We start from the raw sequence: 14,900 nt of genomic DNA on the forward strand, positions 1-14,900 counted from the left end.
TTCCCCAGAGCATTGCCAGGGCTCTGATGCCTCGCTGAGCCTTCCCCCTTCCATTCCACTTTCCCCTGACCCGCTGCTAGTGCTGTCGCTGGGCGAAGTGCTGGGGGGAGGCTCCCTGTAGGGAGTCCCCCTGACAACGTTGAAGAAAGTGAGGAAAGTGCAGAGTTTAACAGCAACTCCAATTTCCATCTGAATTAAAGGTGATGTAAAGCTATCATTGCGATTTAACAACTTTTTAATTAATAGATCTAATGCATGCTAAATTGTTGGAAGCAAAATGATAAAATCTACAGGGGGCACTTTGGATTCTGAAGTCAAGTGAGAATACAATGAGAGTGCATTAATAGTACTTTTGTCCTTTGTTATGAAATCCAAATAGAATTTCAGATATGACTGGAAATGATTTTTCTTTGAAGGAAATGTTGGGTGAACTCTTCACACCAGTAGAAACACCAGAAGCACCAAACAAGGGGTTCTTCAAAGGCCTATTTGGAGGTGGTGCACAATCACTTGACAGAGAGGAACTCTGTAAGTTCATTACATTTTTAAAAATAAAAGAATAGAAAATGAGTAGAATATATTTATTGAATGCAGTCCCAAGGTGTAAAATGAAACACAAAAATATTAACTAGAAACTAAGATTAGTGCAATATATTCCCTCGTATTAACTACTTGTATATCATTGCACATACCTTCCCATTAATATGCCCATGAGTACTATCAATTTTCTGAATTAGAGTAGAATACTAAAGATAAAACTTTTCCCCAGTCTTATGCAGAATTACTTATTAATTTATACTCAACGGTATATATTGTTGTCACGATACACAAGGCAGATTACAATATTCAAATGGCAGATAAAATGAATAATGGGTTGGATACCGGCTTGCGATTACTGGAGTTTTGCTGGCACAGATGGTTACAATAAATCTAGGCTAGACTAAAATCAATAAAAACCAAAAATAAATAAAATAACATAGTGTAAAAAAATCAACTAAGTAGCAAAGTTACATAGTTATAAAATTACAAAATGTACAAATAGCTGGTCCCTTAGTCCTGGTCTAATATCTAATCCACAAGTACTTGGCAAGAACAAAAAGGCTGATATCAACACTGAAACAGCAGCTCAAGATGAAAAGGCATCATGCTGGTTAGAGCTGTTAGGAGCTGCAATCCTACAACATATGGAGGCCCACCAGTTTTTCATCCTTGGTGCAAGAGAACTATCCTATCTGTGGAGTTAATTTTTAATGTAGCATCCACATCACATGATGCAGTGCTGAGAGACCCACCCACTTTATAGGCTATCAGGCGTTGTCTGAAAAGAATCATAGAGTTGGAAGAGACCACAAGGGCCATCCAGTCCAACCCCCTGCCAAGCAGGAAACACCATCAAAGCATTCCTGACATATGCCTGTCAAGCCTCTGCTTAAAGACCTCCAAAGAAGGAGACTCCACCACACTCCTTGGTAGCAAATTCCACTGCCAACAGCTCTTACTGTCAGGAAATTCTTTCTAATGTTTAGGTGGAATCTTCTTTCTTGTAGTTTGAATCCATTGCTCCGTGTCCGCTTCTCTGGAGCAGCAGAAAACAATCTTTCTCCCTCCTCTATATGACATCCTTTTAGATATTTTATAATATTTTATAATTTATCAATCTTTAATGGAACAGTTTTTTTGAAAAAAACAACTTAATACATCAACATAAAGAGATGTAAAATGACAAATGCAGTGAATCACATGTCAAAATGATGCAATGACATCTCTACACATGAATTTCTAGCATTGTGTTCATGAAACCAATGGCAAGCTAAGCTGGCACTCCCCTACCCAGCTATTTATAGCCTAATTTCCATACAGATTCTCAGTGCCTTCCTAGTTCATTGCAAACCAGAAAAGAAAAATAATTTATTGTATTAGAATAGTTTGTTTTTATGTTAAATATGTTGTGTAATCAATTGTAAGATGCACAACAGCTGACGTTCGGGGTTGGTGGTTGTACGACAGCACCCAGAGTGTAACAAGGACTGAGAGATTGTGGGGGGGATGGGGGGCTCGTTTAATCTCACTGTAAACAAGTGGTACAGTGACAATAAAGTATTTCTATTTCTATTTTATTTTAGTTTTATCCAAAACTTATGACATTTCCACTTTCAGTATTGAGTTCAGCTAGTAACCGTTTTTTGTATGGAAGGATCCTAAATAGAATCTGGTTGATTTTGTTTTTTATTTTTTCATATTCAGTTGGAGAATCAGCTGCTGGAAAGGCATCAAGGAGCCTTGCCCAGCATATTCCAGGTCCTGGTGGTATTGAAGGGGTCAAAGGAGCAGCATCGGGAATAGTTTGTGAATTGGCACGAGCCAGAATAGCACTAGATGAAAGAGGACAGAAGTTGGGAGAACTGGAAGAACGAACAGCAGCCATGATGGCCAGTGCAGATTCTTTCTCAAAGCATGCGCATGACGTAAGTAAAGTGTCAACATGGTTCCCAACTATTGGCATGAGAAAGATTATGGAATAAAGAATGGATATTTACAGCCTGTTATACACTAAAGGAAAATATTTTGAAAATGTTTTACAGGTGGTATATAACTCCCAGCAAACTATCCAAAATGTATAAAACGAGATCTAATACATGCTGGAGGTATAAACAGGCAGAAGGGACACTGTTTCATATGTGGTGGGGTTGCTAGAAAATTAAGATTTTTTTGGAATATTATATATGAGGAACTGAAAAAAATATTTAAGCAAGCTTTCATAAAGAAACCAGAAGCCTTCCTCTTAGGCATTTTAGATTCAGATATTCCAAATGAAAAAAGAGAATATTCTTATATGCTACAACAGCAGCAAGAATATTAATTGCTAGAAATTGGAAAGGAGAATCAGTACCAACAAAAGAGGAATGGCAGGATAAATTATTTGAATATCTCAAACTGGCAAAAATGACAGAGACAATTAGGAGGCAGCCAAACCAAAAGTTCAAAAAGGAGTGGGAAATTTATAAAGAATATTTAAAAAGTGCCCTCAAGTTACATGCTTTGATTAATTTTCGCAAACCACAATATGGATTATAAGTATAGTATTCAGATAACAGTAGAAATGACGAAATGATTAAAGAAGCAGTTTATTAAACAAATAAGACAGACCCGCTTTGAGAAAGATGGAAGTCTATTGGGGAAGTTAAGGAACTGAGAATTAAGAACATGGTGGCATAAGTTCTTTTGTAAGAACAGTAAGAACCTATGGATTTATGGATGGCTGGATTTTTATTTACTTTTGTTATTTTATTATTTTTGTTAATTTATGTGTGTGTTTGTTAAGAAAACTACTAAAAAGCATCTTTTTAAAAAAGAAAGACATTTAGCCCTTTCACTCATATACACTGGGTGAGTGACCCTTTCACTAGACAAAGTGAGGTGGCAGTCTCAGGTGAGAGATGCTGACAGGCAGGGAGCAGCGACACGGTGTTGAAGGACAGAGCTGTGTGTTCCACATGGTCTGCCTTATGTTCCATAAGCTAATCTCCTGCTCTCCAGGTGCAGTGGAAGACACTGCCCATGACCAGGTTTTATGTAAGATTAAATTCTTAGGTTAAATTGCCAGGAATGGGGGAAGTTGGTGCCATCTTGTATCGCTGGGCAATAGCTGGTTTTCAACATCACAATATATCACTAATTAAATGACACAATATACCAATATATCACAATGTCTGAAATAAGGATGGTGCTGTAGAGGCACTGGCTGGCTTCATGGTTTTTCCCATATTGTGATTTTTGCATAGCATACACACACATACATCATAATTCACAATATATTCCCAGGTCAAAAATTAGAAAACCGTTATCATGATCATGGACTTCAAACTGGTTTTGGAAAATATTATACGGTATATTACCCAGCCTTAATCTTATGCTTCACCTCAGGCAGCAAAATACTTTGTGCTCATCCTTCTTTCACACAGAGTCCAGCAGTATGGGGACTAAACTTTCTATTGTCACAGGCAGATGGCTAGAAGGCTTATTCATGCACAGCTTTAATCATGTATCTCTGATCTCCTTAATCATTTAGTTGTTATTCTTCTCCTTTACTTAGTAGGCAGTTCTCTATTCTTAGAATTCCCTCCTTACACCAACTTCAAAAGTGAACTGTACAGTGTACCATACCATATGCATAACTATGTTGTGTTCCTCTGTTTCATTTTTAGATGATGTTGAAATGCAAAGATAAGAAATGGTACCAGTTCTGACAACGCATTTCCAAATGCATCTATATAACTTTACCTTGAAGAAAAATCTCCTTTTCATTAACTTCTGCAGGACCAGCAGAAGTGCAAGGGTGTCAGCCAATGGATACTGATCTTTCCTAGCACAAATCACACACTGTTTTACCTCAGTCATGCAGCTTTAACTGAGGGTCATTATATTTAAAACTGGCACCCACACAGTGTGTGTGTGTCTTTACCTGTGGGATGACTAGGAGCTTGGGAACAGAGTCAACAAGAGAACACATGGACAAAAAGGGAAACTTTGGTATCAGATGAGCAGGGGCAATGCAGGATCTATCCTGTGTTAATATTTCATATGCCAAAAGTTTTTGTGCTATTGTTGTTGCTGCCAGTGTTTCATCCTCCTGTAGGAGGCTGCAATAAATCAGGGGTCCAAGAGCTAGAATAAAGTTGTTCATCTTAGGGGACTACTAGTAGCTGATCTATACCTTCCCTCCTTAGAGCACGCCATTATAGCTGTTACTAGAAATGACTTGATGCCACCAATTTTCTGATCTGACAAAAGAAGTATGCGAGCTCCATTCTGAATCTATAGATAGTTAACATGCACATAGTATCTTCTTGGACCCCTGATCTAGTATTCTTGTATTTGCATCACCATACTGTGGCTGTGTTTGGATGTCATTATAAACCATAGCTTATTGTGACAGAAATGAAAAGCAGCAAGCATTTCGGCTCTTGCACACACACTCTCTTTCCTTTGTTGTAGCTACAAGGAGGTCATTGGAAGCTTTTGATTAACCGTAGCTTGTTGATCTTATCTGAACTTGACATAATGTGGTTAATTTTCGGTATGGTTTATTTGAAACATACTTTGAAACATACTTTCAAACCATAGATTATAAAGCTGGCCTGTTTCGATGAACCATTGTTACACTTAGCCATGGTTTAAGGTTTGGACCTGACACTATATAGTTAATCCAAAACAAAGCAAAAGCTTCGGAACTTCTCGCAGCCACACCAGAAGAAAAAAGGTGACACATGGGGCTTGCTGCAGCTCATTCCCATCACAACAAACTGTGACTTAGCATGACATCTGAACACAGCCCATGTCAAGTGCAAAGCAAGAGAAGTTTTTTGCATTGTAAAAAAAAGTGATTCAACTGCACATCATGCTGAAAGTTTTCATTTGTGTTATGGCTGTGTAGTGTAAAGAGTAAAGAAAAAAGAAAAAAAAGTCTACCGCAATGAGAGAGAAAAAAATGTCATCTTTCAGTCGACCCTACCTTTTTTATTTTCCTGAAAATACAGTTAGTCAATTTATAAAATATTTGTAATTGGTTTTGAGTTTAATTCATGCTGTACATCTTTTGTGTGTTTAAGAGAATGTATTAGTGCAGGCACTTAAACAGGATCTATCAGATATGTAGTTAGCTTATATGCCCAATCAGACTTAACTACCAGGTTAAATAGTCCTTAGTTCAAGCAGTGTTGAACTTCAAGAAAGTGTTGAACTCTTGAGATACAACTTGATGGCTAATAGTAATCATTTTTATCACTTGCATTAGATTAAAACAGTTCTTGGGGGTTCCCCCCCCCAATACAGTTCAAAGAACCTGTTAGCAAGTGTAAAAAAAAAAGCAGCAAAGAAGCTGTCTCCAGAATTTCAAGCACATTTACTTGGGAGCAAGTACCGTTGATTTGAATTGACTTTTCCTCCATGTAAGTGTTCTTAAGTTCACTGCCTGAATTGCCGAGTGACATTAAAGTCAGAATGGATTGTTTCCAGAACTTGGCATTTAAAAAATGAATATTTTACCACTTTAGCAACTGGTAGATTCCTACTTTGATTTGTATGAGAGGAGGGATTTAAGATGTGCCAAATTGAAGCAGTATATTTTAGCTAATGAAGGTTGCACCAAAGCCATAATGTAATAAGAATATATGAATTTATTTTAAAAAAATATTTATGAAAATGCATAAATAATAATCTTAGTCATGTTAGAAGCTGGAAATAGTACAAATTTGTGATAATTTGCAAGCAGCCTGAACTAGTTGAGGCTCTGTTTGTAAGAAAGTGCCAGTGTTTGGCCAGAGGTTTGGGGTTTTATTTTCCTAAACTTGGTGGTGCTGTGTACATGTTGAATGGGTTGTCTTAACTTCTAACGTTGTGAACATAGACTGCAGTTTGAGCCAAAATAAAATTCCCTAGTGTCGGTTCAGCATTGGCATTTAAAAATTGTGTTCCCCATTCCCCAAATGTCATGTGCAGTCCAGGTTGAAAAAGTTACTGGCTGGTCCTGCATAGTGTGTTTTGCGCAAATATAATGAGACTTGCCTCTTAAGTAAATGTGATTAAGATAAGGTTATAACCCTTTGAATTTGATGCAACTAAATCGCTGCAGCATGTTGGTTGCAACCAAAGGTCACTTGGGGGTGGGAAACTACAATCTGCAAGAATGTTTGAATTTGTGTTTCAGGTTGGGGCTGCTGGAGGGTGTGTTTTAGTACTGTACTTATACCAGCTTTTTGCCTCCCCGCAGTGCAGCTTTGGGTAGAGTGCCATGATATTCAGTTGTCCATATGGGAAGCAGATTCAACTCTTTCCATAACCACACAGTGCTCTAAGTCTAAGCCTACAGATGTGATTTTGGGCAGCAGTCAATCCTCTACAGCAAATATTTGAGTCAAAACTAAAGCAACTTGTTTAGGGACTAGTTATTCACTTTTTCATTCTGCTGCCTGGAAACAGATTTTCTGTTTTAAACAAATTACTTTATTTGCATTTAGCTATATGTGAAAACACTGAGAAAAATCAATAAATCAAATAATAAAAGATTGTTAAGTGATGTGGACATTCAAACGTAAACAGTAGTAACTGTTCGTTATGATAACTTCTCTGTGCATTTGAAATTTCCTTTTTTTAATGTTAAATTCTGTCTTGTGTATAAATGGCATGATCCAGCCTTAGATAAGCACTTTTAAACCCCACTTATTTCAAGTGGAGATACATAACTTACTGATTTCTCACTGCTAATCTTCATATGGATTGTGTCAAATAAGTATTTTGTATTTGGAGTCAGAAGCACAAAACGTAATAATGAACCTAACATAACATTGGTTTATTTTTTAAAAAGGGGGAAGGAAGTCTGTCTTTTCACACAAATTAAAATTATAGTGAATAATCACTTTTGCCCACTATAGAAAATGCCCAGAGCAAGATACAGTAACTCTATGGTAAATGAAGATTTACTGCTATCCACATTCCTTTGCAGAAAATCCCCAAAGTGGTACACTCCTTTTGAAGTTGAATTATTTGAGACAGGATCTGTAGCTTTCTGAGCAGCGAATATTTGACAGCCAGTAGGAAATGAAGAATAAGGAAGTTCATGCTAGCACAAAGAATAGCATAGTATCTATTATAATGTGTATGTGTTCTCACATTTTATACCATAAATAAAATAATTTGTTTTGTTTTTTTAAAAAAATGCAGAAATTAAATAGTAGCAAATTGTTGGGCTGTCTGTCTAGTTTTGGCAATTCAGTAATGTTTGCCAACCTCACTGCAGCAAGATAAGTTGTACTAATAGGGAAATTTACTTTGTATAGAGTTTGTTTGGCATACTGTTGGGAGAAATAACATTATTCTCTTGGCTGGAATTTGAATTTGATTATTTGATCAAATTATCAAATAAGGCTGTGTACAGATAACTTTTAGATACTGGGAGGCAGTAGTGTAGAGCTGCTGTTGGCCATGGTAAACACATGTTCATTATTTTATTTTATTTTTTAGGCCTCCCATAGTTTCTGGTTAAACTGATACTGGAAGTTTTTTGTAGTGTTGTGCTGAATTTTCTCAGGGTTTGAATTTTGACTTGAAAAAGGGAATAGAGGTGGGGGATAAAGTTCCCTGAAAGGATCTCCCATCTTTTTCATGCCAGTTTGATGCTGTTCAGTACACCAAAACATTACTACTGGAATATGATTTTTTATTTAATCTGATTTCTTCTTAGAAATTAATGATATCATGTTGCATACAGATTTGGCTAGGAGAACTTTTCCCATAAGATTTGTTTCCTTCTGGTTACAATAAGTTCCCAAAAGTTTGGTTTCCCTTGCTGTTATACAGATGTGATTTTAATGGTGCTGAAGCAGCAGTTAATAGCGGCTGTTGCAAGAAACTTTTAAAAATGTGCTATGGAGGGGGAAACTGAATAGGATTGTGCAGCTGCTGTACTTTCAGAGGCACAGGAAGACTCTTGCCACTTTTGAGCCTCTATCTAAAAATTGGCAAGATGTGGAAACATGTTTTGTGGCAAGATTAAAAAAAACCTCATGAAACATGTGCATATTTCAATTTAGCCCCCCCCCCACACACACACTTCAAGTTATATCCTGGAAAAGCCAAGATAATCCTTTGGAAACATTACCAGCACTGCTGCAATAGGTAATGAAGTATATTTTGGCAAACTGTTGTAGATACCTATTGGCTATTGACCATAATTTCACAGACACACATGTACATCCTCTTGATTTCTAGATTGCTCTTGGACTTAGTAAAAGTTGGTATTTTAGTACATCAAAGCATGGAGTCTGCAAGAAGCACTCACATAGCCTTTTTAAAAGGAGAGTGCAGTTTTCCTTCAGAGTAAAAGACCTACTTGTGAATGTGACTAGAGGAAGCTGCTGCACTTAGGAACTACAAAAATAAAGAAGAGACTCTGCCCAAGCAAGGCTCCTTCTCCAATTTCCATTTGTACACTTATCAAGCTGCTGATGCTGGGTCAGGGCTCATGCCACATTAGCTGGGTTAATTTGCTGCCAGTGCTACAGAGGAATGAGCATCTAAACTCAGCCTAAACTTTTTTTATATGTTACTAAAATGCAAACAAACTGCTGCTACTTGTCTTTCATGTAATGTTACTGTGTTTAATTATAATTAAACTAAAGACATGTTTCTTTAGTAAGAAAACTGCCAAATTGTAACTTCTGAATGTTACTTCATGTAAATAATTGTGTGTATTCCAAGCAAGTCTGAAAGTGTGACACCATCAACATTCATTACATTACAGTATAGTAGGTATAAAGTTAATCAGCTGATTTCCACCTGCACTTGTATGGTTTTGTTACACATTTTTGCTCAAGGCGTCCCTCATCTGACAAATACTACATTAGAAAGCTATAGCCAAAGGTGATTTTTGATGCAGTGGTGTTTCCTTTTTGCTTTCTATAGCACTGATCTAATCAGAACCGTAAACTTGAATTTCTTTTCCCTGCACCTTAAGTAATGCAACCTTGAGTACTTAAATCCTTTCACGTACATTTGAGTCTTGAATTCACTTATCTGTACATAAAATAGTTTGGAAAGTTCTTTCTGTACACAAACAGCTTTGCACCCTTTGCATGGACAAATTCTTTTATGGGCAGGGACCTCCATGCCCATAAGGGGAGAGGATCCACGATAATAAAGACTGTATACAGGGACCTGCTTCCTCATTTGAAATAGAGTTCCAGTGCTAGATTTGGAAGATTCATAAGACCGGTATACAATTTCTCTGAATTTTTTATTTATTTCTAAATTACTGAAACACTTTCAGATTTGTTTAATAACTACACAAAACTGCAATCTTGTTCACAAGTAATATGTGCTTTGGTTCTATGGAAATGAGTGAGAGTTGAGCACAGGTAACCATGGCTGGATTGCAGCCACAGCGATATTTATACATTATGCTATAAGAATATAGTTTGTTACCAAATTAAAATATATGCTCTATCTTTTAATTTTAAAAACCTGATGTTAAGTTTGTCAAAGAACTTAATGTATATATATTATGCATACAATTAAGCTTATAATAAGAAATAAATTCATCTCATATCGAGATAACAGTAACAAATTAACCCATCTTGATTAATTAGAAATACTCTAGCGTTACTAGCTTAAAATAAACCTATAGTTTAATCTAAAAAGAACTGCTACAAGAAGTATACACACACACCTCAGTTGTAAAACTGTTTGAAATAGCTGCAGCTTGTTGATGGACATTTACCATAACTCTTCTTTTTCATGAGTATATATAAAATTCTAGATTTTCAGGTATTTTCTTCAGCCTTTTAAAATTTCCAAAAATTAAAAGTGGATTCCACGTATTTTTGTCAATTAAAGCTTTCCTTTTGTATTTTGAAGTTCTGGTTTCTGCATATATTTTATACTCATTGATTGTTACTTGTCCTCAGAATGTTTTTTAAAGTGCATATTCCTGTGGTTGGTGAACCATCCTATTTGTTAGTGCTCTGATGCATACAGATAAGAATATGACTGCACTTGTAGTGTAGTTGTGGTGTGCCCAATGATTGAAAATGCTCATTGTTTGCCTTTGTTTACTGTACAAATTCTCAGCTGCACTTGCTCCCACAGTCTAGATATTTTCTGTGAAGTATTGTGAATTCTTTCCCCCTGTGAATGTTAGTGACATTACTGCCAAAAGAAATAATAAAGATCCTGTTTGAATGAATTTTATAGTTGAGGGTGGTGGGCGGTAAACAAAGATAAATGTCCAGTATATGTGAATTATCTGAATTTTTAACATTGTTTAACATGCATTGAGAATCAAACCAAGAAAAGTGCATGGCTATTACTATACATGTTTCCTATATAAATCATGGTTGTTTCAAGTTCACAGATGAGTGTAGTTTTTAATTTTAAACTAATTTGAGATATAGTTTTGATTATAGAAATCAAAGATGCAACTAAATTATTATTAGCATTTTTTGATAAAGCACTTAGGAAATTGATCTTTCTAAACTTCAAGCGACTGCAGTTTGTGTTTCTTCTTGACCACTACATTTTTTTTAAAAAATGAACAAGTTTTGATTTTTTGATGAAATCATGGCATCATCCATGGAGCTGCTATTTGATATTGGCTAATACAAAATGGGGAAACTGTTAAGTGTTAACAACCCTTTCAAAATTTGTAAATAAATTGTACTCATTTTACTTTAAATTCATACACCACTATTCATATTGGTTAGATCTAGGAGGAGCGGCTTCTGGTTATGCTACTGTTTCATTATGCAAGCATCATTGCAGGGTTGGGGGTGGGGGTTCAGGGGGATTAAGAACATCAATAAATGTTTCTCACATTACTCATTGGGTAAGCATGCTTGATATAGAACTTCTAGCTTATATGTATCTTAGTCTCTGTGCATTGTGTCTTTTTTGTTTTTAATTTATTCCTCACTTCCACTTGTTAATTTCAGTCTTGCGGAGCCCCACTACGTGTTCTGAAGATGAAAATGGGAAATGCATCTTAGGATAGGGTTGCAAATTCATCTGTCTACCAATATAGTTTTATATGAACTCCAATCCATACCATTACAAATGGAAATGTTAGACTGCATAGTTATTTTACTTTATGTACTTGATCCTAAAGTATGTCATTACAAACATTAAAATTAAGTATGGGATATTTTTGTAAATAAAAAAAACCTGTGCAGCTGGTATTTTAAAAGGAAAATGTACTATACATTAATGTTTCAGAAAATACTGTTCATATGTGTATATGAATGTGTCATTATGCTGAAGGGCTCTGAATGGGCAAAATAAACTATTCAAATGTCTCCTGAAACAAAACAAACCTGGTTTTTGTTTCATGTAATCATTTTGCCTCTTGATGCAGTCCATGCTTGAGGGTATTTCTTACTGCTAGAAGAAATGCAAATGTTCCTTCAGGATTTTCCTATATTCGTCATCTTGGATGTGTTTAATTTGTACTTTGAAAATCTATCTGTTTTTCACTTTCATTGATTTTGCTAGTGATTGTGTGCCAGATCTCTGTAAGAAGCTGTTGTGTCTTTTAGCAATAAAGAGAAACATGGTGGTCAGGGAAGTCTCTTCCCCACCATGCATGGCTCCATGCTTTATACTATAATGTTGCGCACACTTCAGGACTTCTTCTGTGTTATATGAATTGGAAGATAAAATTTATTATTCCATGAAGAAGAGAATGCTAATGTGCTTTGATGTAGAAAAGTTAAAGGACTGCTGCCTCTGGCTGAGTAAATCCTATAATTTCCCACCTTCTGTTTGTACCCCCTCCTTAGTGAGTATGGCCCAGATTGCCTATATTGCTAAGCCAAACCATGGCTCAGCGCAAATGTGCAGGTTCACAAAGCAGACTCTGTCTAATGTGTTCCACCCCTGATCCTGCTACTGTCATGTGACCCAGGCTAAGCCATGGTTTGTCTTAGTTATGTGCAAACCCACACTAGTGATTTTCTCTCCCCAACCCCTGCCCTGACAAACCACAAGCACTAAACGGGTGTGTGTGTGTGTGTGTGTGTGTGTGTGGCTTTTTGCAGCTTGTGGTTTGTTGAGTGTGACAGACCACAAGACTGGGTTTTATTGTAATGCTAAGCCAAATCAGGATTTACATCCTGGTAGCATGGCAGCAGCAAGGCCAGAGGAGGAATATAGCCCATGTTCATTCTGGAAACCCACATATTAGCTTGTTCACGCTAAGGGATGGTTTGGCTTACTGTTACATGCGAATTGGGTCATTGCCTATGTAAGGGTATATCTGGCTCTCAGTTGTTCAAATAATGGTTTATAGCAGTCATGTTGTTTGATTTATCACACAGGAAAGATGGTTGAGATGACCTCAGAATTTTCAGAAGATGACCACCTTCAGACACAACCTGCCTCTGATTTACCAGGTGCTTGAAACACACAATGGATGGTCATTATTTTCATAACCTGCTTATCAGCTTCTGGATGCATTAGCTTGATTACTGTTAGAATTTTAGACTAAATGGAGATTTAATTTTGTAACTCTTGAATATTTTAATAGAAGATGGGCTATAAGTGTCTACAGTACAATTAATGAATTAACAGTTTTATAACAAGAAAAGATTTTGGAAGAATTTAATCCATACATAGCTGGTAAAATGCTCAATTGCTGCATACATTAAAATCAATCCACTTAAATTTGGGCAATAAGTTTGGTTTATCAGTACATAGCTTTAGAAAGTACTATGCATACCTGCACTCAAGACCAATATTCAGTAAATATTGCTAGGAGTGTACTAAAAATATTTAGAACAATTTAATTTTCAACTATCTTGATAATTTTGGAGTCCAACCACTATCTTTACTTGGAAGTAAGCCTTATTGTTTAACAGGGTGTTTACATAAGTAAAGTTTCATAGTATTGCAGTCTTACCAGTGTATGCATTTTCTGCCTTTGAGAATCAGGTTGGAGCCTGTCAAAGAACAGCACTAGATCTTAGGCAGAGTATCCTCAAAGTTGTTACCTGATCAAATGGGACTTCAGAAATCCCATCTATCACGAGGAGGCATGGCTCCTTCCTAGTATGCACATCACCTTTTTACTATTTAGATTCAATTGCAATCTGTTCTCCATGATATGTGACTAATCTGCAGGTCTGGTTGTTCATGCCAGAGATAGCTGCTGCTGCTGCTGCTGCATGCTTAGTTAAACTTAAAGCTGGCATCCACCCCAAACCATAAATGAGCCCTGCAAACAGCGTCACACTCATGTAAGATTGCATTGATGATACGGCGAGTATTACAATGCTTAGTGTTAACTATCAATTATATAACAGTCTCCCTACTGCTCAGCCTTTAGTTTCTAGTATACAAAAAAATACTTAATCAAGGTGGCACACAAAAATTAAGTGAACTGTATCAAAATAAGCTAACATGTGTCGGCCAATATGAATGATCTGTTTTTTTTTTGCCACAGCAATTCAGTACTTGGAATAGGAGTTTGTTGTTGTTGTTTAGTCGTTTAGTCGTGTCCGACTCTTCGTGACCCCATGGACCATAGCACGCCAGGCACTCCTGTCTTGCTCTGCCTCCCGTAGTTTGGTCAAACTCATGTTCGTAGCTTCGAAAACACTGTCCAACCATCTTGTCCTCTGTCGTCCCCTTCTCCTAGTGCCCTCAATCTTTCCCAACATCAGGGTCTTTTCCAAGGATTCTTCTCTTCTCATGAGGTGGCCAAAGTATTGGAGCCTCAGCTTCACGATCTGTCCTTCCAGGGAGCACTCAGGGCTGATTTCCTTAAGAATTGATAGGTTTGATCTTCTAGCAGTCCATGGGACTCTCAAGAGTCTCCTCCAGCACCATAATTCAAAAGCATCAATTCTTCGACGATCAGCCTTCTTTATGGTCCAGCTCTCACTTCCATACATCACTACTGGGAAAACCATAGCTTTATAGCTTTAACTATACGGACCTTTGTCGGCAAGGTGATGTCTCTGCTTTTTACCTCTGCTTTTTCTCTGCTTTGAACCTCACTTTGGTTTCCAAAGGTGCATGGCAGCTGTCAAAGGGAAAAGAAAGGCTGAACTCCCTAAAATAGGGGAGTGGAGGTCCCTCTCCCCCAGCTATGGTACATGGTGGGCAGTGGGCTCCCCCCCCCCCACAGCCATTTTTATAATTCCATGCATCTCATGCAGTATATAGACGCAGCACTGTCTATAAATGCTGCCTGCTCAAAGCAGATATTCCTGTAAATATAAGCTTCTGTAGACAATAAATCAAACATTACCAAAATTATATAATTGCCACTAAAAACTGCACCTGTATATTATAGGTTCTAAATGAGGGCCTCTTTACCAAATTTTATGCAGGTGTCAAGGGGGGGGAGAGAA

The 14,900-nt window shown here is 37.0% G+C and overlaps 1 protein-coding gene across 6 annotated transcripts in view; it reads left to right on the forward strand.

The window, feature by feature from the left end:
• Nucleotides 1-12,539, forward strand: part of STXBP5 (syntaxin binding protein 5) — a 123,644-nt gene extending 111,105 nt beyond the window's left edge. For 5 of the 6 annotated variants that reach the window (XM_035108801.2, XM_035108797.2, XM_035108798.2 and 2 more), the window contains 3 exons: nucleotides 417-528; nucleotides 2,245-2,465; nucleotides 4,206-12,539. In XM_035108801.2, the coding sequence (XP_034964692.1) occupies nucleotides 417-528; nucleotides 2,245-2,465; nucleotides 4,206-4,247 (375 nt within the window). In that variant the 3' untranslated portion in view covers nucleotides 4,248-12,539. The other variant, XM_060272738.1, reaches the window with a different exon arrangement.
• The last annotated feature ends 2,361 nt before the right edge of the window (nucleotides 12,540-14,900 follow it).

This window comes from Zootoca vivipara, chromosome 3 (assembly GCF_963506605.1).
Source record: "Zootoca vivipara chromosome 3, rZooViv1.1, whole genome shotgun sequence".
NCBI lineage: Eukaryota > Metazoa > Chordata > Lepidosauria > Squamata > Lacertidae > Zootoca > Zootoca vivipara.